This window comes from Dendrobates tinctorius, unplaced genomic scaffold (genome assembly GCF_039654945.1).
Source record: "Dendrobates tinctorius isolate UK_male_01 unplaced genomic scaffold, ASM3965494v1 ptg000069l, whole genome shotgun sequence".
Lineage (NCBI taxonomy): Eukaryota > Metazoa > Chordata > Amphibia > Anura > Dendrobatidae > Dendrobates > Dendrobates tinctorius.
In genome coordinates, this window is record NW_027361737.1 from 23,950,986 (window position 1) to 23,975,102 (window position 24,117).

At 44.0% G+C, this 24,117-nt stretch overlaps 2 protein-coding genes across 3 annotated transcripts in view; both read right to left on the bottom strand.

The window, feature by feature from the left end:
- The window catches only part of CROCC2 (ciliary rootlet coiled-coil, rootletin family member 2), a 274,079-nt gene extending 259,729 nt beyond the window's left edge, over positions 1-14,350 (bottom strand). For both annotated transcript variants that reach the window (XM_073581213.1, XM_073581212.1), the window contains exon 1: positions 14,129-14,350. In XM_073581213.1, the coding sequence (XP_073437314.1) occupies positions 14,129-14,176 (48 nt within the window). In that variant the 5' untranslated portion in view covers positions 14,177-14,350. The remainder of the gene's footprint in view (positions 1-14,128) is intronic.
- A 2,611-nt stretch (positions 14,351-16,961) lies between these two features.
- On the bottom strand, positions 16,962-20,838 carry LOC141095286 (uncharacterized). Its single transcript, XM_073581217.1, has 5 exons — positions 19,056-20,838; positions 18,910-18,981; positions 18,414-18,791; positions 18,181-18,337; positions 16,962-18,058 (listed from the first exon to the last, which is right to left on the bottom strand). The coding sequence occupies exons 3-5, from the start codon at positions 18,649-18,651 to the stop codon at positions 17,587-17,589; spliced, it is 867 nt and encodes a 288-aa protein (XP_073437318.1). The 5' UTR covers positions 18,652-18,791; positions 18,910-18,981; positions 19,056-20,838; the 3' UTR covers positions 16,962-17,586.
- Between the last annotated feature and the right edge of the window lie 3,279 nt (positions 20,839-24,117).

Sequence of the window (24,117 nt, forward strand, 5' to 3'; positions counted from 1 at the left end):
TCTATGGGGTATTGTCAAGAGGAAGATGAGAGACACCAGACCCAACAATGCAGAAGAGCTGAAGGCTGCTATCAAAGCAACCTGGGTTTCCATAACACCTCAGCAGTGCCACAGGCTGATCGCCTCCATGCCACGCCACATTGATGCAGTAATTGATGACAAAGGAGCCCCGACAAAGTACTGAATCCATTTACTGAGCATACATTTCAGTAGGCCAACATTTCAGATTTTAAAATCATTTTACAAGCTGGTGTTATAAAGTATTCTAATTTACTGAGATAATGACTTTTGGGTTTACATTGGCTGTAAGCCATAATCATCAACAGAAATAAACACTTGAAATAGATCACTCTGTTTGTGATGACTCCATATAATATATGTGTTTCACTTTTTGTATTGAAGAACTGAAATAAATTGATATTCTAATTTTGTGAGAAGTACCTGTATACCAGAATGGGGGATATATACACCAGGAAGGAGCCCAGGATAATGGACATATATCAGAATGGGAAATCTATATATCAGGATGCGGCACAGGATAAGGGACATATACCAGGATGGAAAATATATATACCAGGCTGAGGCCCATGATAAGGGACTTATATACCAGGATGGAGGATATATATACCAGAATGGTGCCCAGCATAAAGGACATAAACCAGGATGGGGATAGCTATACCAGGCTGAGGCTCATGATAAGGGATAATGAACATATATACCAGGATGGGGGGGCATATATACCAGAATCGGGTCAAGACGAGGGACATATATACCAAGAGAGGGCTAGGGTGAGGGACATATATACTAGAATTGGGCCTAGGATGGGGGACATATATACCAGGATGAGGGACATATATATCAGGATAAGGGGACCTGGTCCAAACCTTGCACTGGGGCCCATCAGACTCTAGTAAGACCAGGGGAAGAGTCTTGAGGAGATCATTTGCATATTCCCAGTGCCTTCTGGGATAAGTGAAGAGTCTCCACGAGCTCAACGATCACTGGGTTTTGGCCGTTGCAGCTGAAAAGAGCAAATCGGAAAACCAGGGGAAGAGTCTTGAGGAGATCATTTGCATATTCCCAGTGCCTTCTGGGATAAGTGAAGAGTCTCCGCGAGCTCAACGATCACTGGGTTTTGGCCGTTGCAGCTGAAAAGAGGAAATCGGAAAAACCAGGGGAAGAGTCTTGAGGAGATCATTTGCATATTCCCAGTGCCTTGGCTCATCTTTCATCATTTTTAAGAAATCTCAAGATGGAAGAGGCCAGGAGCCATTTGGTGAGCTGCATTTCTTGCTACATGTTCACAGATTTACCAGTGGAAAAGCCAAACTTCACATGCCACAAATACAAGCTTGTGTCCCTGTTGGAGGAAAAGTTGCAAAATCTCGAAGAGAGGTTAGCTACGTTGAAGATCATTAAGGAAGGTGAAGAGTTCTTGGACAGAGCAGAATTATCTCTTCATGTTACAGAAAGAGAAGAAATTCGAAGTGCACCTGAAGAAACAGAGGAATGGAGACATGTCACCCAGAGAAGCAGGAGGATCAGGAGGCAGTCAGCACCCATACTGCTCAGAAACCAGTACCAGGCTCTCACGCAGGAGAACGATGAAGAAATACATCAGGATAAGACTTTGCCAACAAACAGCAACCTTGTACGCCTTCAGAGTCCTCCTGGATGGAGAAAGAAAAATGTTGTGAAGAAGAAACGGAGAGTGGTGGTCATGGGGGATTCCCTGATGAGAGGAACAGAGGCCGCTATCTGCAGACCGGATATAACTTCAAGAGAAATGTGCTGTCTTCCAGGTGCAAAAATTAAAGATGTGTCTGACAGGATATCAGGACTCTTCTGACCTACAGATGACTACCCATTCCTGCTACTACATGTGGGGACAAATGACACCACAAGAAACGACCTGGAAACCATCTGCAGAGACTTTGAAGACTTAGGCAAGAAAGTGAAAGAACTGGGAGCGCATGTGGTCTTCTCTTCCATCCTCCCAGTGGATGGCCATGGAACAAGGAGGTGGAATAAGATTCTGCAGGTGAACAACTGGCTACATCGATGGTGCCGTCAGCAACGATTTGGATTTCTGGATCACGGAGTGAACTACTTATACGATGGACTACTTGCTAGAGATGAGGTGCACCTTACGAAGACTGGAAAACATGTATTTGGAAGTCGCCTTGCTACACTTGTAAGGAGAGCTTTAAACTAGAACAACATGGGAAGGGAAGCAAAAGACCAGAAAAAGCCATACACCTGACAAATGCTATTGAGAACTCTGCTATTAGAAGTGGAAAGGAAGAACAAAGACGAAAGAATCTAATTAATAAAAATATTGGAGAAAGAGAAACCAATCACAAACTAAAATGTTTCTATACTAATGCACAAAGCATGGGCACAAACAAGGAGAATTGGAACTACTAACACAGGAAAAGATGTGATGTCATTGGAATCACTGAAACTTGGTGGGACAATACACGATTGGAATACAAGACTAGAAGGATACAACTTATTTGCAAGAAACAGACTTGATAAACGAGGAGGGGGTGTCGCATTGTATGTTAGAAACGCGTATATCTGCACAGAGATTGAAGCTTCAGAGACTTGGAGTTCTGAGGAAACTGTTTGGGTAAGAATACAAGGACAGAACAATGGAAAGGACACCATTGTAGGCATTTACTACAGGCCGCCTGTGCAAGCTGAAGATATGGATGAACTCTTTATGCATCAAATGGCCAAGTTCTCCAAAAAATATGACATAGTTGTCATGGGAGATTTCAACTATCCAGACACTTGTTGGGAATCTCTCTCAGGCAAAACTAACAGGTCAAGGAAATTCTTATCCTCTCTTGCTGACAACTTTATCTTCCAAAAGGTAAGGGAAAAAACAAGGGGAACTGCTACCTTGGATCTAATCCTTATAAACAGGGAGGAAATGGTTGAGGAGGTAAAAGTGGCTGGGACCCTAGGAGGTAGCGACCATGCTATTTTAGAATTTTGGATAACTAGAGGAGGAAGACCTGTGAAGACTCAGACGTCAAGGTTAGATTTCAGAAAGGCAGATTTTAAGGGATTCAGAAAGAGAATTGGAGGGATCCAATGGCTGGATATCCTTAAAGACAAAAATGTCCAGGAAGGATGGGAAATCTTGAAAAATGAAATTCTCAAAGCACAGTTGTTAACAATTCCGAAAAGAGGGAAGAATAGGAAGCATTTAAGGAAACCAGGATGGATGAACACAGAACTTAAGCACATGCTAAAAAGGAAGAAAAAATGTTTATAAAATGGAAAGAGGGAGGCATATCTAAAGAAGAATATAATGCTGTCTGCAGAACCTGCAGGGCACAAATCAGATTAACTAAAGCTGAAAATGAATTGAGGCTTGCAAGAGATGTCAAAAGCAATAATAAAGGATTTTGGGGATATGTCAAAAGTAAAAGAAAAGTCAAAGATGCTATAGGATTTTTACAGGATGAAAATGATGAAATGGTAAGACAGGATGTTGAGAAGGCTGAACTTTTAAATTCCTATTTTGCATCTGTTTTCTCTCAGAAAGGAAATGTAACATCAACTGTTATTCACTGTCCTATTAAGGGAATAGAAGAATCCAGAATATGTATAAACAGAAAGATAGTGAGGAAACACTTAGCTAACCTAAATGAATTCAAGTCTCCAGGTCCAGATGAATTACACCCCAGAGTACTGAAGGAGATAGCAGAAGAAATTTTTGAACCCCTCTCCATAATCTTTGAAAATTCTTGGAGAACAGGAGAAGTGCCAGAAGACTGGAGAACAGCAAATGTTGTTCCTATCTTCAAAAAGGGGAAGAAGGTGGACCCAGGCAACTATAGGCAGGTGAGTCTGACTATACCAGGAAAGATCCTTGAACAAATTATTAAACAACATGTATGTCAATACCTGGATAAGAATGAAGTGATTAAACAGAGTCAGCATGGGTTTGTAACTAATAAGTCATGTCAGACTAACTTAATTTCCTTCTATGACGGTATCACTGATTGGGTGGATCAAGGAAATGCTGTAGATATAGTATATCTTGACTTCAGCAAAGTATTTGACAAAGTCTCTCATACAATCCTTATTGAAAAAATGACTAAGTATGGAATGGACAAGGCAACTGTTAGGTGGATTCATAACTGGCTTAGTGATCGGACCCAAAGAGTGGTCGTAAATGGCTGCACATCCAGTTGGAAGAATGTCTCAAGTGGGGTACCACAGGGCTCGGTCCTGGGCCCTGTATTGTTCAACATCTTTATCAACGATTTAGATGAAGGAATTGAGGGTAAACTGATTAAATTTGCTTATGACACAAAGCTAGGAGGGATAGCTAATACTAGAGAAGAGAGAGAGAGAGGTTTCAAAAAGATTTAAATAAACTGGAGAAGTGGGCAGCAACTAACAGAATGGTTTTTAACAGGGAGAAATGCAAAGTACTACATCTGGGCAATAAAAATGAAAAAAGCATATACAGAATGGGAGGAATAGGGCTAAGCAACAGCACTTGTGAAAAAGACTTGGGTATACTAATAGATCACAGACTGAATATGAGTCAACAGTGTGATGCAGCAGCAAAAAAGGCAAATGCAATTCTAGGATGTATTAACAGAAGCATACAGTCTAGATCACGTGAAGTCATTATTTCCCTCTACTCTTCTTTGGTCAGACCTCATCTGGAATATTGTGTCCAGTTTTGGGCACCACATTTTAAAAAAGACATCAACAAACTGGAGCAAGTTCAGAAAAGAGCGACCAGAATGGTGACCGGTCTGCAAACCCTGTCTTATGAGGAAAGGTTGCAGGATTTGGGAATGTTTAGTTTGCAAAAGAGAAGACTGAGAGGAGACTTAATAGCTGTCTACAAATATCTAAAGGGCTGTCACATTGTAGAAGGATCAACTTTATTCTCATTTGCACAAGGAAAGACTAGAAGCAATGGGATGAAACTGAATGGGAGGAGACAGGTTAGATATTAGAAAAAACTTTTTGACAGTTAGAGTGATCAATGAGTGGAACAGGCTGCCACGAGAACTGGTGAGTTCTCCTTCAATGGAAGTCTTCAAACAGAGGCTGGACAGACATCTGACTGGGATGATTTAGCGAATCCTGCTTTGAGCAGGGGGTTGGACCAGATGGCCCAGGAGGTCCCTTCCAACTCTACGATTCTATGATTCACTGGACATGCCGCTTATTTTTCTCCAGAAATGTTTTTTATAAAACATCAGTAAAAATGCTCAAAAAATTGATATATTTAAATGACTAGGAATAGTATTCAAAATGTAATTAAAGAATCCCTGAGAAGGCACTTCAAAATCATCCTCAAAAACGGTGCAGGAACCTAGCCTTAAAATTATCTCTGAATAAGCTTCATAATGATTTCAATTGTAAAAATAAAGATTATTTTTAATAATAATAATAATAATAATAATAATAATAATAAAAAAACATGTCTGTAATGAACATACTGTGACTTTCCCGTTCATTTTTTTTTTTTCAACAAGTGAAAAAAGTGTTTTTGTCCATTCTTGGGGAGAAAAAGCACCAAAAATTATCATTGAATCCACTGTAATGTGCACAAATAATTCACCATACCAATAAATGGCGCTTTATTGTGATTTTTTTTCATGCCATGGTAAATCCTGTCAGAAAACTCCACATGAAAAACTCATTGTGAACATCCCCATTGTATATAAAATATTAATAAAATTGACAGGACTTCTTTGGTCACAGTTGACTCAAGGTCATGTCCTGTCTTCACTGCTAGGTTCTCGGGGCTGACGTTCATGGATCAGGTCGAGCTCTGCTTAGCTTTACCTCAGAGCAGTTTGTGTCGTTTCTGTGAGAACCATATTCCATTCACACGGGTTTACCACAGCCGGGAGGCCGGTCATGTATTGAGCTGCACACTTCTAAATCCAGAATCAGCACTAGTGTTACTCCTGGCGGAAGGAGATGTTGGGGTGAAGGGACTGGAGCTGCTGCTGTGGTAAATTGCCCAGTACACCCAGGGGTTACATTCTTGCATGACCTTGTCTGCAGGTGTTACTGTATATTTATCCTGTGACGTGTGTATCCGCTGTGTGCACTCAGCGATGTATAAATTACACCAGCTTCCTCTATCCCTAGGGAGCAGGCAGCGGCTACAGGCCGGAACCCAGTACTGGCGTTCACTCCATTCTCGGGGTTCTGCCCCCCCCCACTTTAGCCGGAATCGCTTCCGCACCTGTCGGTGGCTGTTGTTGACTCAAGAGGCCACCCCACCCCTTCCAGGCAAGCTCTGGAGCCTAGCTCAAAGATTTGGCAGGTTCCTGGGCTGTTTTCTTTCCCTTAACAGTCTGGGCAGGTGCCAGCCCAGGAACAAGAGAGGCAGTATACGAGGAAAAGAGCGAGCGAGAGCTGGGAGGAGGGAGAGGAAGGAGACGCCGAGTGGGAGAGAGGAGGGATGAATACCCTACAAGAGGAAATGGTCAAAGGGAATAGTACAAACAGGAGAGGGTCCAGATTACTACAGGCGGTGCAGGACAGAGGACAAATGCTTCTGTCCATGGTCACACACAATCAGATCACAAAAACCGCAGATCAGTGGCCCGGAATCCAACTAATACTCCAGTTGTGTATAGACACTAACATCTGTGCTCCAAAAGTTCACAATTGTTACCGCAATTGGACCACCCGAGTGACACAGAACCAAAGTGGCAGCTTGTCGTCAGCATCCCGGGAGGACTGACCAACAAATAATTCTGGTACATCGGGAGAAATTTAGGAAATCAGTGTTGATTGTTTAAATCTACTCTATTGCAAAGGGGATAAAAAGGAAGGAGGTGTGGGCGTAACATTTAATAATACACCAGGATTAAAATAGTTAAATCAGGTTAGTTTACACCATACGGCCGCCAATCAGCAACATGTTCACCCAGAGTGACCACTCTAAGCAATGCGCACTGGACGATCCGCAATAGATTGTTCAGTGCGCACTGGCCGCCATTGTTCTCGGCAGCACAGTTCTTTACAAAGGATAGTGTGCTGCCGAGAAAGATGACCTTTTGTGCTGCGCAAAAGATCATTTTACCAGAAGCGCAAACGTTCTGCTCGCTCGTCGCAGTTTGTTTAGACTGCGAGATTATTGAGAAATGAAAGCTTGTTCACGATAATCGTGCAGTGTAAATGGACCCTTACACTTTACTTTTACGGTAATCAAGCCAGCAGATAACAGCTGTTAGTGAAATTAGACTGACTGGGACAAGTTGCAGTACCGGGCACAGCCACCTACATGGGGGGGAGCTGTGGTGCTTGTGTTAACAAAGGCGGTCATGCGGTTTCTACATAGGGATAATCATAGGCAGGACTGGAGAGCAAACCTAAGTAAAAATGGTGGTCTATCCCTGAGTCTAAGTCTTTTTGATATTTTTTTGGAGCAGAAACTCCACAAGTATCTGGAGGAGTTTTGAGGAGTTTTCGCTGTTTCTTCTCCAAAAATTCATAAGTAAAGTTAAATGTGCAAATACTCCATATTTTAAAAGTGGTCAGAGGAAAGGGATCATTGACACTCCAGCGCCAGTAGTTTTCGCCAGGACTGAAAGTGATCACATCCCGTCCATACAGTTACCTGACCATAGATTAGCTACAGGGTCAGGTGACTGATGGACTAAACAGCATCACTTATGGGGGAATGACATGCCATCTATCAGTGACCTGACCCTGCAGCAGATCAATGGCCTCCGCGGTCACTGCATTCTATGGACAGGATGTCATCAGTTCCAGACCACTTTTGGAAAAGAGTTGAAAAGTCCTTTAGGTTTAGGGAATCAACGCCCCAGCAAACACTTTAGGATAAGAACAAGAATGCCCACTAGTAATTATATACAATGGAGTTCAATTTCCTAAAAAAAAAATCATTTTTTAGGAAAAAGTATTTATAGCAATGGAGTTCTATATCTACAAGATGAGTGATTAACTGATGACAAAACAAGACGAGGACAGCTGTTTGTATTGGACTGGAAGGCCAACAGACCTGGCTCTGAAATGTCTGACATATGTAGACTGCACAGTTACAATGATGAGAAATAAACCCCAGTTATATAATAGATACATGGCTAAATGCAAAACTAAAGCTGGCAGCTTATGTGATGGAGAGTGCGGCACAGGCAGCAGCAATTCAAAGATAATACCGCCATCTACTGGTGGAAGTGGGGCCTGGCATGATGAAGGTCACTTCTGCTGCCCACAGCACAAGAATATGACTGAGCCATAAAATGACAGGATAAAAAAAGTAATTGTATTGTCATTAAAGTTACATAATGCCGCCCCTGCTACATTTTTTAAATATATGGTGACACATTGTTAGGACAGTTGTATGAATTCATAGCAGGGACAGATCTGTTACAGTACATGATGGACTCCATTGACCTATAATGGGGGTCTGTCACTATGGCGCTATGCTTGGCTATATGTCCTGATAAAAATGACAAAATCTGACAGTCAGTTGTGGGGGGCAGGGTTATACATAGCTCATGAATATGGAGGGCTGCCTGGTAGCAGGTTTTCTAGTTCTCTAATGATAATGACATGCTGATTGTGATTTTATCATAACTACAGCAAGCAACCCAGTAATTGACAAATCGTTGGAATCAGGGTCTCTGTCTCACCATGTTCCTCTCAGATTATTTAGCAAAAACCTGGTGATTCCCTTTAAACAATTCCTGCTTTTTGCACCGGCTCTTGGCTTTAGTTAAAAAAAAAAAAAACTGCACCTACTGCTGTATGTGTGATTTTTAAATTTATTAATTGATTTTACTCTCTTATACGGCACCATTAATTGCACAGCGCTTTACACCCATCGTCATCGCTGTCCCTAAATCATTAGACGCAATGTCGCCACGGGAATCCCTTTTCACTTGACACATGTTGCCATGTAGCCCTCATCTAGCTGCTGCCTCTGCAGAGCGCAGGAGACGCGATGACTCTGTCACTGGCTCCTGTGCTCTGCAAGTTTGATTGCAGTGTACAGAGAGCAGCCACTGACAAAGTCAGCCCATCTACTGCGATCTGCAGAGGCAGCAGTTACACTGATAAAGCAGAGCCCAGCAGCCGGTGATGATCTGACTGCTGAATTCAGTATAGTCCGTAAAAATATAAAAAATAAAGAAAAAATTTAAATCACACTCATTTCATCATTAAAAATAAAAGAAAAAAAAACCCATAGCTTGTTTCACTACATCCATACAGGTCTGATCTATCAAAATATAAAACTGATAAACTATGACCAGAAAATGACCAAACTGCCATTTTTCGGTCGCCTCATCTACCTGACTGAATGTGCATTTCCTCGTCAGATTATAGCTGCTCAGCAGGTTGAGGCTAGGTTAGCCCCGGCATGGGAGATGGGCTGGGAATCCCTGATTATGACGTTAATAAAGAAATAAAAGGGACCAATCCCTATGCCCTTTGTGGTCTTACAGTTTTTAAATAAGAATTTTATATGCTATTGTCTACTCTGTTATTATTGTTTGTAGCTTGTGTTTTATAAATATTTTGCAAAAACAGTTTTGTAGGCGATTAGGTGGTTGAATCACTATGAAATATATTATCTATAGGTCAAGTATTATATTTCAGTTTATCGTGATACGCTATATTTTACATATTTTTATATTTCTAGATTGTATTTTATATCATTTTACTTGTGGGTCATTTTTTGATTATTTTTTCATTTTTTGGATTTTTTCATTTTAGTTTTTTGGTTTTAACGGCTGCATTCCTGATAGCTGACCGCTTGTATACAAAGGGTTAATCAACATCATTGACTGCTTCCATCCTATTGGTCACTACCCCTATTTAAACGGAATCTGTCACCTATTTTTTTTGCATATAGGATGCGGCCACCGCCATCAGGGGCTTATCTACAGCATTCTGTAATGCTGTAGATAAGCCCCCGATGTAACCTGAAAGAAAAAAAACAAGTTAGATTATACTCAGGGGGGGGGGGGGGGGGTCGGTCCGGTCCGGTCCGACGGGTGTCGCGGTCCGTGTCCTCCCATCTTCTAGCGATGACATCCTCTTCTCTGCTTCCCATCGCGGCTCTGACGCAGGTGCACTACTCTCCCTTTTGAGGGCAGTGCAAAGTACTGCAGTGCGCAGGCGCCGGGAGAGGTCAGAGAGGTCCAGCGCCTGCTCACTGTAGTACTCTGCTGTGCCCTCAACAGGGCAGATAAAGTACGCCTGCGCAGGAGCTGCGACAGAAAGCAAAGAGGACGTCATTGCTAGAAGATGGGAGGCGCCGGACCGTGACATCCATCGGACCCGGACCGGTCCGCTCCCCCCGTGAGTATAATCTAACTTGTTTTTCTTATCTTTCAGGTTACATCGGGCGCTTATCTACGGCATTACAGAATGCTGTAGATAAGCCCCTGATGGAGGTGGCCGCATCTTATATACGAAAAAATAGGTGACAGATTCCCTTTAATGTGTCACTTCCTACACTGTCTGTAAATCCACCTGAGGAAGGTAGTGGTCTAATAAAAGGTTTGTTTACCACTAATCCATTGCAGTGTGCTCAATAGCCATAGCGCTCCTTAAATTGACCACATATTTATTTTTTCCAAAAAACTGTCTCTATCTCAGGTCAGGATCACATTGCAGTCACCAGGAAGAGGGCGACACTCTGGTATCCTAAACTTTCTCCTCCCCCCTTCTTTTTACTGCAGTCGTAATGCGAGCTGGCACTACACTAAGTTTTCATGACAAATGTTACCAACTGTTTCCCGATGGGAACAAAAGTTGAAAAAATAAAAACATTTTTAAACATTTTATACCATGAAAGTTAAAAAAATAAACATGAATGCTTTAAATTTTCTAAATTTAACATTTTTGTTGTTGTCCCACAAAAGGCATTTAATAAATCTACTGTGGATAGGTGGCAAGTATCTTATTGATAGGAGCCCATTGATCGCAGTGAGAATGCACCCATGCCTCCATTCAATGTCTGTAGGACGGATTATCAACGCTGTTTGTCTACACATATAGCAATAAGGTTTCCAAATCTAGAGCCTGAAGCTACGATAATGGCATTGTCTGTATACAGCACCTTCGCACAGAAGGAACGGGTGTGCAAGTCCTCATTCACCACTGATGTATGACGTATACAGGAAGCCCAAAGGGACATTCTCACGCGTACAGTTTTGTCAAAATCTGCTTGTCCTGTCTATTTTCAATAGCAACCAGCACCATTGTGACGCTGGACTACATAAAATGACTGTAACTTAGGAACAGTGCAAGCATAAATATAAAGCAATCCAAAATGACTCACACTGGTATTAAAATATTTATATTTATTGTAATAGTGTTTCAAGGTGAATAACACGTATATTCTACTAAATTGTTAAAGAGATGAAGGGATATTAAAAATAAGCAAGTGAGTCCCTATGGGATGGAGGTTACTTGCTGATCACTGTCAGTCCAGCTGCTCAGACTCCCAAAGATCGTGAGAAGGGAGGAGCTGTACAAGGCAGTCCCATAGACAATGAGTGGAGAAGGGGCTGAGCATGGGCACCTCTACTTCATTCAAGTCCTGTCTTCTGGGTCTCTGGGGGTCCCAGTGATTGGAAAGTTATCCCTTCTCCTTTGCAACAACTAGGCTAGGGGACAAGTAGTTTTTTGGGGGAATAAACACTGTTCACCGTACAGAACATAAGTTTGCATTCTCTAGTTGAAGCCGTGTTCTGATGGTTGGAGTCCTGCTGCTATGATCCAATGACCTGAACCTGTGGCTCTTCAACTATTGCAAAACTACAACTCCCAGCATGCCTGGACAGCCTACCGAGAGCCATGCTGAGTTTTGTGATGGTTGGAGAGGCAAACGATGGAAATCACTGACTTAAACATCGGTTGGATGCTTGGCACAGGGTCTGCTAGGGCTCATGCAGATGTCCATGCACGAACCATTAACTCAAAGACTGGCTGCGAGCCTCCCAACTCGAATGTGATGGCCTCACAGAAACATATGAGGCTGTCATATTGGAGTTGGGAGGGCAGCGACCAATTTGCACGGACGTCTGCTTGAGCCCTAAGAGGGTCACAGTGCTCCAGCTACTTGTATGGGCGCTGGCAGGGCTGGCGTCAGCACCGGGCAATTGCCGGTGCCTTGAGCAGGAGGGGTATATGTAAGAACTTGGCACACACCAAGAGCTCTGATGCAGAAAGGTGATTTTTAATAAACAGTACATACATACACAGACGTTTCGGTCTAGGACCTTCATCAATGTACGATATATTGCACTGTGAGATTCTTAGTGACTGGGCTCTGTGAAATGGATCAGTCCTATGAGGAGGCACATATAGCCGTCCCACGTGGTAGTATGCAGAGTGTGGACGCGGCGGATACCGCGTCCACACTCTGCATACTACCACGTGGGACAGCTATATGTGCCTCCTCATAGGACTGATCCATTTCACAGAGCCCAGTCACTAAGAATCTCACAGTGCAATATATCGTACATTGATGAAGGTCCTAGACCGAAACGTCTGTGTATGTATGTACTGTTATCTATTAAAAATCACCTTTCTGCATCAGAGCTCTTGGTGTGTGCCAAGTTCTTACATATATCAGATTCACGGATTGGGATCCTACTTGGGCACCACCTTTAACCTTCAGGGTTGTGCCAACGGTTTTTGTTCCTTGAGCAGGAGGGGGGCCCACTTGCCATTGGGGACACCAGCGAGCTATGGGGGCCCTGTGCAAGTGCCCGCCTCCCACCCGCATGCTCAGGCCCCAGCACCTGCGATACTTACCCCTCCCTATTCCACCGCTGCAGTTTCTTTCATGTCTCCTGACTGTGACGTTTTAGGTCAGAGGGCGCAATGAAGTCACTAGGGTGTACCCCCTGCCTGAACAGTCACAGTGCCAAGAGCTGGAAGACGCCAACGTGTACGGAGCAGAGCAGCAGCCAGCGAGGAGAGGATTTTATTTTTTTATGTTTAGAGCAACATATGGGGCCCATTATATATGGAGAATTATATGGGGCCCATCATACAATGGAGCATCATATATGGGGCCCATAATATACTGTATGGAACATTATATGGGGCACATTATGTTTGGAGCATTATATGGGGCCCATCATATAGTGTATACAGCATTATATTTGACCACTTACGTATGGAGCATTATATGGGGCTCATTATACTGTTTGAGCAGCATATGGGGCTCGTTATACTGTATGCAGCAATATATGGGGCTCATTATACTGTATGGAGCATTATATGGGGCTCATGCTGTATGGAGCATTATATGAGGCTCATAATACTGTATGAAGGACTATACTGTCTGGTTTCAGAGCTGTTGTAGAACTTACAATAGATATCACTCATGTAATGTAAGAAGTGAAATCTTTGACATTGTATACCTATATTTCTCTGCTGTATCTGTGCATCATGAATCGTGGTTTGTGTTAAAAGGGCCACTGAGACTCTTTCACCCGGGGCCCATGAAAACCTAGAGCCAGCCCTGGGCACTGGTCTGTTTATGGAGCACCACAGTGCTGGTGGGGATGGAGGCAGTGATGAGGGTCCAGGCAAAGTCCCCATCACTGATCACATCTGTAGTCTGGACAATATTAACCCCTTTACAACATGTGACCTACACAAAGGTCATACATCAGGTACCTATGTTTGGTGCCCCCTCCGCACACAGCGGCTGGTATATGGAGCATGCGCCTCTAGTAAGGGGCAATTAAGAAGCCCATTTTCTTGCACCAAGCGTTCCCAAGAATCAGTTGTGATGCTGATGGGCTGCCATGGCCGCTGACAGTCGGGGTCCTGCTGACGCCCCCCCATGGCTGCCATATTGGTCCCGTGAAGCTCAGTTATAGGCTATATGCCGGATACTGGGGCTCTGCACGATACAGAACCAGTGATCGCTGGTCCCCTAGGAGCTAATAAAAGTAAAAAAGTTTTTTAAAAGTGAAAAAGTTCAATCTAACAAATCCTAAGTGATTTATCTGTGATAACAATGAAATGTCAGGCTGGCATTTGTAGTTCTGCTGCCGGCACCTCCACACACCGAGCACCAGGAGGCTGCAGGAACTCCTGACAGCATGGCGCAGGACGTGGCCCTCACCTGAATCACTGCCTCCAGCTTCATAGCGGAGCCCTCCTCGCTGGCCATAGTGTCCGCTCCGCACGTTCCCGCGATCCGGCACCTTCTGTCCGTCTGCTGTGGGCCAAGAAGCCTGATCTTACCGTTACCATGGCAATAGCGGACGCCGCGGATCCGGCCGTTCCCCTGGTAACAGAAAGCGGCGGCAGCGGTGGGCTAGGGAAGCGACCAGTGATTGGCAGTTATGGGCGGGGTTTTCCAGCTGTAACCAAGGCGATGGCAGCTCTGGGCGTGGTTGTGTATAATACTGGAACTGGCGAGCGCTGGTGGGCGGGGCGTAAGGAGAGCGCGGGAAAGGGCCGAGATAAGGAGGGAGAGGATGCGGCCACCATGTCTGCGGGCGGATAACTCATTGCAACACTAGAGGAAAAGGCCGGGAACGTGCTGCGACTGCAACTCAAACGTTTCATGACTAAAAAACCGCAGTAATAACGCACCATTGTAGACACATTACAGTGCCATGGTTAGGGGCTGTCATTGGCACCAATGGGACATTGGCCCATTTCCTAGGACCCCGGCTTAATACGGCCATGTTCTCCTGGCCACACTTTATGTTTGTTGTTAGGCCGGGGTCACACTTGTGAGAAACTCGAAGGAGTCTCACGCCTCAATACCTGACACTCGGACCGGTGTGTGCGGCTGCATGTATTTCTATGCAGCTAAGGCTACTTTCACACATCAGTTTTTGTGCATCAGGCGCGATGCGGCGCCGTGCCGGATCCGGCATAACGTGAAAAAACTGATGCACCGGTTCCGTTTTTTTACCGGATCCGGTCAACGGATTATGCCGGATCCGGCAAAAAACCGGAACCGGTGCATCAGTTTTTATCAGTTTTTCCATCCGTTTTGTCCGTTTTTTTGCCGGATCCGGTTTTTAAAAAAACGCCCAAAAGCCACCATTGGCTACTGGCATTTACAGAAAATCCTATATATACCTTGGTATACACCCTGTTGAGAGGTTGTTGTTTTGGAGCAAGATGGAAGCCATTATTGGGAACATCGCTCAGGCTTACATTGATTTCACTTTTGAGGCCAATTCTTTGGCAGCAATTGTCATGGCGAAGGAGCGACAAAGGCAGCGTATCATGCGTCTGCGCCGACGTCGTTTCTGGATTCACCCTATAACTGCACAGAGGCTGACACTGGGAGTGTTTGCAACGTTATATCTGTCGTTGCGAGGAAATCCAGAGAAGTTTTTTCAGTATACGAGGATGAAAGTGGAAACTTTTGATTTTTTGCTGGACAGGGTTGGAGAACTGATCCGGAGACGTGACACCTACTGCCGCTTCTCCATCTCACCACCGGAGCGTTTGATGGTCACTCTCCGGTAAGCAATTGTTATTCTTTGTCCTTCAAAGCAGACTTCAGTATACTGGAAATGTGTCTCCTCCTGTTGTTGCAGTTATTTTGCATTAATTATTTTTTTAACTTTTCCCACAGATTCCTTGCAACAGGCGAATCGCTTTCGTCGCTACAGTACCAGTATAGGATTGGGATTTCAACATTATCAGGTATCATCAAGTATACATGCCGCGCATTGTGGGACAGTCTACATGAAGAGTTTATCCCACAGCCCACAACAGAGAGGTGGCTCGAAATATCTGACCAATTTTACAGCATCTGTCAGTTTCCGAATTGCCTGGGTGCAGTTGATGGCAAGCACATCAGGATCACTAAACCAGCAGGATCGGGATCTGAGTTTTTTAATTATAAAAAATATTTCTCAATAGTCCTGATGGCGATTGCAGACGCCAAGTACAAATTCATTGCGGTGGATATTGGGGCCTATGGACGCTCCAATGACTCACAAGTTTTTAAAATTTCAGCAATGGGACGTAATTTGTACGGAAACACATTCCAATTCCCACCTCCAAGACCGCTTCCTCAAACTTCTGGGCCACCACTGCCATTTGTCTGCGTAGGTGATGAAGCGTTTCAGCTGTCAGAACACCTGCTGAAGCCGTACGCAAGCAGAGACTTGACACCAACAAAAAGAGTGTTCAACTATCGCCTGACACGAGCACGGCGGATGGTGGAATGTTCGTTTGGAATTCTTACCGCTAAATGGAGAGTACTGTTGACCGCAATTAACTTGAAAACAGAAAATGTGGATGAGGTGGTAAAAGCATGTGTTGTGCTACACAATTTGGTTATTAGTAAGGAACAGATTGCCAAGGAAGACAATGATGTTGAAACCACATTGCATGATTATCGCAGTGTTAATGTGCGAAGTACTCTAGCAGTGTCCAGAATGAGGGACACATTTGCCGAGTACTTTATGTCACCTGAAGGTAGAGTTGAATGGCAGGATGACATGGTCTGAGATGTTAAAACCAATTTTTAACCTTGTTGTACCAAACCATTTCTGTGGTTTAAGTTACTGTACCCTTCAATTTTGGTAAAGTATTAGTACCTTTGTATCAGTATTCTATATTGTTTTACTACCTATTTTTTGTACCAAAATATTCCCATTTTTTAAATTCCTGACAAAGCTCTTTTAAAATTGAACAAAAATGATCATTTAGTTAAAAACTTTCTACTAAATCATGTAGTGTGGTGTGTAGAAAATAATATAGGGGCTATAAAGCGGTATCCAAGGACCTTCCACAGTACTGCCCACCAGCAGGCCTCCCCCCACCGCCACACACATACGTAATTACTCATACATGTTCTTGTACACACACTCCCATACATTCACATACTCACACACACCTACTCTCGCACAATCACTCACACACACTCATTGAGTTTTATACATCGACATGTTATATTAACAGTAAAACAAACAAAAACATTTGACAGACTGAAAATTTTTTTTTATTTTTATCAGCTTTAGCTGGAATTTTTTCTTTTATATTTTTGTAATAAAACTTTTTTATTGGTAACAACAAAACACATTAAAGATTGGTGTAATGTGTAGCGGAAATAGTATTGGAGGGGCTCTCAGTTTGGACCACTTCAACAGGGGTGTTGTGGGAGGATGTAGTTTGTGAGGGGTCAGATAGCAAAGGACAAGGTATAGGAATGGAGAAAGAAGGTGAAGGGGTGGATAAAGCTGATGAAGGGGTGGAGAAAACAATAGACGGGGGGAAACTAAACTGTGGGTGAAGGACGCTTGAATTTGGGATGTGGAAGGAGACTGGATGTATTGGGAAGGGAGTGTAGGTTGGGAAGGGAGTGTAGGTTGGGAAGGGAGTGTAGGCACGGATGCAGTTGGGAACTGGTACGGGGAAGCAGACTGGAAAGGGGCAGGAGGTTGGTACTGGGTAAAATGGTATGGTACAGGAGGGGTAGGAAGGACCGGGCCTGGAGCAACTACTGGGCCTGTTGGAGGGGCTGCTGATGTCACCTGTGCTAAGGCCACCTGGCAGGCTTGCATTACATGTAGCTGCTGTTCAGGAGTTAGGTTGTCCAGCCGCTCAATCAGCTTTGAAAAAAGAATGATGCGGCGCTTTATTTGCATCTAGATGCATCCTTTCAACACGCGTGCCTAAATCAAGCACCTCTCTAGTAACAAGATTGAACCCAGCAGACATTTGCTGGGTCATGACTTTCATAGTGTTTTGAAAGGATGCATGTAGATTCATAAACTCTGCAGCCAACTGCTTTTCCTGACCCCGCTGACGCAGCCGCCCAGAACTCAAAGGTGTTCTATAGAGGGCAGCTGTGTCAGAGGGGTGAGGTAAAGGAAAGCCTACCTCGTCAACAGCAGCTTCATGTAATGAAGCCTGCACAGATGCTCCAGCAGAGGTGGATGGGGCTGAGGGATCACACACAAGGGAAGGCAGGGAGGGTGCAGAGGGGTTGGGTATGTTGTGGTCCATGGTGGCGGCCTCCTGGGGGATCGCTCCAGAAGGGTTCAATGCAGGCTCCCGCGTGCTGCTGAAGGTGCTATTGAAAAAAGTAGAAAAAAATAGACATTAATATCATGATATTCATTAGCCCTGGCTGCCAAAAAAAAGATTACACATTTAACCATTTTTTATTTAGTCACTTCTGGTAGGAATGTTTACCTTCTTGTCACCATAGTTGATTTCAGGAATGACAGGGCCTCAGAATACTTATAGCGGCTCCTGCGTCCTCTTGATCCGCTGGGAGCCTGCATCTCTTTGTTGAACTCCTTCTTGAAGCGATCCCGCATTGACCGCCACCGCAACTGAACTCTTTCCCCTGAAAATTGAAAACACAAAATGATTAGGATCAAGCACAATACATCCGGAAACATTACTGAAATGTGAATACTTACGCTGTTCTTTCTGTGCCCGAGAATGGAGTTCCTCCCAGTTAGATAGCACAGCCTGGCACACTTCCTCCCAGAGTCGTCTAGTAACACAAGCATCTGCATGGAAGCGGTCCGCCATATTCCAGAGCGGCTCACGATCTCTCACCATATCAATCAAGAGGTCCACATCAATAGCCACATCCTCACTGTCGGAATCGTGAGCACGCTGTGAAGCCTGTTTAAAGACAAAAAAGGTAAACATAACAATCACAGCATTATGTACAAACCTTATAAAAGTCCTAAAAAAAAAAACCTTACTCTATGGCGACCGCCCCGGCGTGGTTGCCGACGACTCTGGGAGGCACTTTGAGGAACTCTCGGACGAGCCACAGATTCAGAAGCCTATAATGAAAAAAAAAAAAGAAGAAAAGGAAAATTAAATGCTGTTATGTTGATCTTGTTTTTAGGTCCAGTGATGTGTAAGAACATGTTTTAGTGCAATTAATGCAAAGATACTTACATGCGGGGAGCCCACTCCAGGCATTTCTCCGCTACGCCCGTCTCCTTCTGAGAGACCCTCTGGTTCAGCTTCCTATTAAACAAGAATGCATATATAGGGTTATGTGTACCAAGAATGTTCTGGCAATAATAAAAAAAAAAAAATACCTCATTTCGCTGGCGATGTGAGGGAGGGCTCCCAGAAGAAGACATGTCTGGCTGAAATTCTGTAATGAAAACAATTGTTACCTACAACACTAACCATATTCAAAGCTTTCAGGCCTGTATACTTACAATATGGGTTGCAAATTAGGATTTTGCAGCTGTGTCCTGGGCAAGTTCCTGCATGAAAAAAGCACGATGTAGTTTAGATTTGTGCTGTGTGCAACATTTATTTTTACAATCAAACAAAACAACAAAAATAGTAAAAAATAAGATTTTTTGAATTCCACTCTCACCATGCTATAAAATGCAGCTTGGACAACAAACCATCGCAAAATTACTATGTATATACTCGTGTATAAGCCGCACCGGCCCAAAAATTGGGAACACATAAGCCCAGTGTGTAACCCATACACTATGGCCCCATATGCTGTTCCATAGAATATGCCCCCATATGCCAAAAAAAAAAAAAAACCTATTGTGGGTCCATCGCCCCTGTCTGCCACTTCTTGTGTCAGTGACTGTTCATCCAGCAGAGGGGGACACGCACTTCTCACATCAACGCACCCACTGAGGATGCAGCAGAGACCGCAGGGAGCAGCAATGGACCCAGGAAAGGTGGATATCACTATGCTTGCAACGCACAGATTCAGGAATGGTAACGTTACCACTGAAGACAGGAAGGGAGACAGTGGAGAAGCAAGCAAGGCTACAGATATGACAGCAGGATGATCTGTGACACCCCTGCTCCCCCTCTGACCCACAGGGAGATGACCCGTGTATAAGCCAAGAGGGGGACTTTTAGCACCAAAAATGGGCCTAACATCTTGGCATATACACGAGTATATACAGTACCTCCCCCTACAGTATTTACACATAAATTCACACACCCACCCACGCAAACTACTTCACACTGTCCTTCATAATTAGAATCCCCCCCACACTGATGACCACACCTGAAACTTTTTAAAAACAATAGTACAATGTATGAACAACATACATGTGTGTGTGTGTATATATACATATACATGCTGGGCAGGCAGCAGCAGGTACAGCATGGGACTCCAGCGTGGTGGCTAGCAGTGACAGCAGTGATGGGGGTTCTGCGGCAGAGGGTTCAAGTGGCGGTTGTGGGGGTCATGGTGGTGACAAGTTTATCTGGGAAGGCGGCAAGACAGTCGCTGGCTGTGACGGGGATGGGTGCGCAGGTATCGGCAGTCACACAGACAAAACGAAAACCTATGCTTGCAAGAAAATTTTTATACTCACACTCAAACTCCTGCTCGCTGGAGGTCCAATAGTGGATGGCTGTCAAAAATCCAGTTGGTTGCTGGATGTCTGTCTAGCTGGTGTATATGTGGCAGAATCCAGTGGCTGTGTGTGTCTCCAGTAGCTCTTTCTCCTCTGTATTAAGGGTGATTAATGCCCTCTCTCTACCTTTGCTATAGGGTGGGTGGAGATTGGCAGGTGTTTTTCCCCAAATTTGATACTTTTTGGAGCATGCTCAGTGCAAAAACCGGATCCGGCGCCGGAATCAGGCAAAAACCGGATGCCGCCGGATCCGGCAAACATAGACTACCATTATAAAAAAAACCGTATGTCGCCGGATCCGGCGTCTCCCGGTTTTTTACCGCAGACAAAAAACGTTACATGTAACGTTTTTTCCAGACGCCGGACTGGCTGTTTTTGCCGGATCCAGCAAAAACCGGATACGCCGCATAGGCATCCGGCGCAATGCGGCAATAATGAAACTCTATGGGGAAAAAACCGGATCCGGTGGCAACAGGCGCCGGATCCGGTTTTCACACTTTTCGCCGCATCGCGCCTGATGCACAAAAACTGATGTGTGAAAGTAGCCTAAGGCTAGTTTCACACTAGCGTATCGCCACGCAGCGCACCGCACCCCCTCCGGTCATCTCCCTACTATCATACAGTGCTGCATGCGATCTGCGCACCCTATCTTTAGCATAGGGTGCGCTGGCCGTGCGCTAGTAGGATTTTTGCGTGCGCTGCGCACTAGTGATGGGCAGTCCGGCTCTTTTTGGTGATCTGGCTCTCACAGCTCCGCTCACCAAAAAGCCTGCTTTTTATGGATCCCTATTGCTTACATGCTCAGGCGTCCATAACTCCGCCCACCTGCCGTTTAAGCCCAGCCCACTTTCTAATACCCAAATACATTGCTGAGTGGGCATAGTTTTGTTCGGGTGGGCGGAGTTACGCCTGCCAAATGCCGGGATTTTACTCCCAGTGAGAGACAGTCAAGGATTTTAGTGGCTCTCACTGGGGTGCCGGCTCCCATCATTCACAGCAGAGAGCCGGCTCTTTGTGTCGGATCGTTCGCGACCGCCACATCACTACTGCGCACTTTTGAAGATGTGCCATGAACGCATCATGTAGCATTTTGGTGCGCACGGCGCAACTTCAAAAGTGCGCAGCACACGCAAAAATCCTACTAGCGCACGGTCTGCGCATCCTATGCTAAACACAGGGTGCGCAGATCGCATGCAGCGCTGTGCGATAGTAGGGAGGAGATGACCACAGGGGCTTAGCGGCGCTGTGCGCTGCGTGAAGATACGCTAGTCTGAAACTAGCCTGAGCGCTCCGGTTTCTCAAGTAAAAAACAAAGGCACCATTTAAGAGACCTGAAGCCTCCATTTGTCTCTATTTTTCATGATCTGAGGCCGGGTGAGGGCTTATTTTCTGCACACCGAGCTGACGTTTTTACTGATTCCATTTATGGTAGCTTCAATGATTTGATCACCTGTTATTGCATTTTATTGCAATGTTGCAGTGACCAAAAAAGACAATTCTGGCATTTTGATTTTTCTTGCAGTTAACGCCATTTACTGTTCAGATTACTTTACATATATTGGTCGAATGGCATTTCTGAACACAACAAAACCAAATATGTGTTTTTTTATTGTTATTTTGAATGTTGAAAAGGGGGGTGATTTGAACATCTTATATATTTTTTTGGGGTGTGTGCATGTAAGCGTTTTTTCCACGTTTTTTAAACGTTTTTACCGGCAAAAATGCTTAAAAGAAGCATCCCAAATGAATTCTGCACTTTTTTGTGCAAATTGATACCTTTTTTTCTGCGAAAAAACGCATCGCGGTAAAAAATGCAGCATACTCATTAATTTTGCGGAAAAATCCCCATTTCTAACTATTTTCTATGAGACTGGGGATGCTCCGGAAAAAAACGCGTGTTTTTTAAGCAAACCTCGCCGAAAAAAACCACGTGTTTTCTGGGAAGGAGTCCGGTTTTCATGCAGAAATTTTCTGCATACGTGGGCACATAGCCTTAATGTTTTAAAACTTTTTTTCTGCATTTTACTTGCTTCAATAGCACCTTTAGGAGACTTGAAGCTGCCAACATCTGATCGCTTGTGCTACATATAGCAAGGCTTCAGCGCTGCTATGTGTAGCAGAAATCTCCTATGAACTTCGGCCACGCACCAGTGTTCATAAGAGGTGCACAGCACTGAGGTCTTCTGCAGACCCCCGGCTGTCATGACAACCAGGGCTGTGGAGTCGGTAAGCCAAATGTTATGAATGGGTCACCGAGGAGAAAAAAAGCAAAACAAGCTAGGCCCCAGAAAACCAGAGAGGTTGGTAACTATGCAGATTGCAGAACCCTGATCTTACCACACAACTAGCAGTAGCCGTGGAGTGTGCCTACAATGTTCCTAGATGCCTCGTTACGGCCGGAGAACTACATGAGCCTAAAGCAAGAAGAGGGAAGACTAACTGCCCCAGAGCAGACCCCAAAGGAATAGATAGCCCCCACACATGTATTGACGGTAAAACAAGATGAAGGTACAAACACAGGCAGGAAAATAGGCTGAGCAAATGATGGGGCCCAAACTAACTAGAAAGGAAAGACACTGCAACCTGCAAAAAACCCTACAAAAATCATGTCCAACACTTCTGATATCAAAATTAACCCTGAAGTCACTAGACTTCTCCCACTATATCAGCACTCTGAAATATTCTGAGACAGAGCAAAAAGAGACCGAACTAGTAAGGGACAAAAAGCCAATTGGCAAAATACTGATAAATAAGAGTGGAAATTCAGCTCAGCCCCCAGCAGGGGCTGGCTGACTACACCAAAAAACTGAATAGACGAACAAAATCAAGTGTGAACATTAGCAGAAAAACTTAGCTTTAGATGACTGGAACAGAGCTGAAAACCAAGAGCTGACAAGCTAGAAGGAATCACCAGCAACTGAATAGGGCGTCGGCTGTCTTAAATCCAATCTGAGAATCCCGAGATCCAATCATCATCCCCATCCTCAGGTGGCAGATCTCCACCGATCAAACCAGCCGCACCACCTCCCGACACCACCAGAGGGAGTTCAGAAGGGGAACCAGAGAATGAACTCACAACAGCCAAACCTGCGACTCCGACTCCTCAATTTCCCTTACACCAACTCCGACTCCCACATATATTGCTTATATTTAAGTGAAAAATTTATTGTAGTACTATGGGAACATCAGACGTTTAATCATTTTTATGAAACAATAATCAAGATATTTAGAACATAATATATATTTATTGGAATACAACTTTAGAACACAAAAAACTGTAATAAATTGTAAATATGTAATACACTATGTAATATCGATTACACATATATATATATTATACATACATATATATATATATATTATATGTGTGTATATATATATATATATATATATATAACACTATGTAATAAACTATGTAAGTGGCAAAAAAACAGTTTTCAACAAAAACATACTAAATAACATTTGTGCAGTCTATGAATTTGTTCTAAGAAATAGAATTGCCTCCATCAGATCCTCCTCAAATCTGACCTAATAATTTTAAGGCCAGAGAACAACCTCTCTACACTAACTTGGGTTGGAGGCAAAGCCGTAACCACATTGGAACATCTCTAACAATTTCCGGGTATAAAGGAATTGCCTCATGCACAGTCAGTTTTGATGTACGGTTGAATTTTTCTATTTCAATTGAGAGCAAGTGAAACATTTTGCTGAAATATGGTCAATCTGCTTGCTATAGGAGACGGAGTGAAATCGTTTT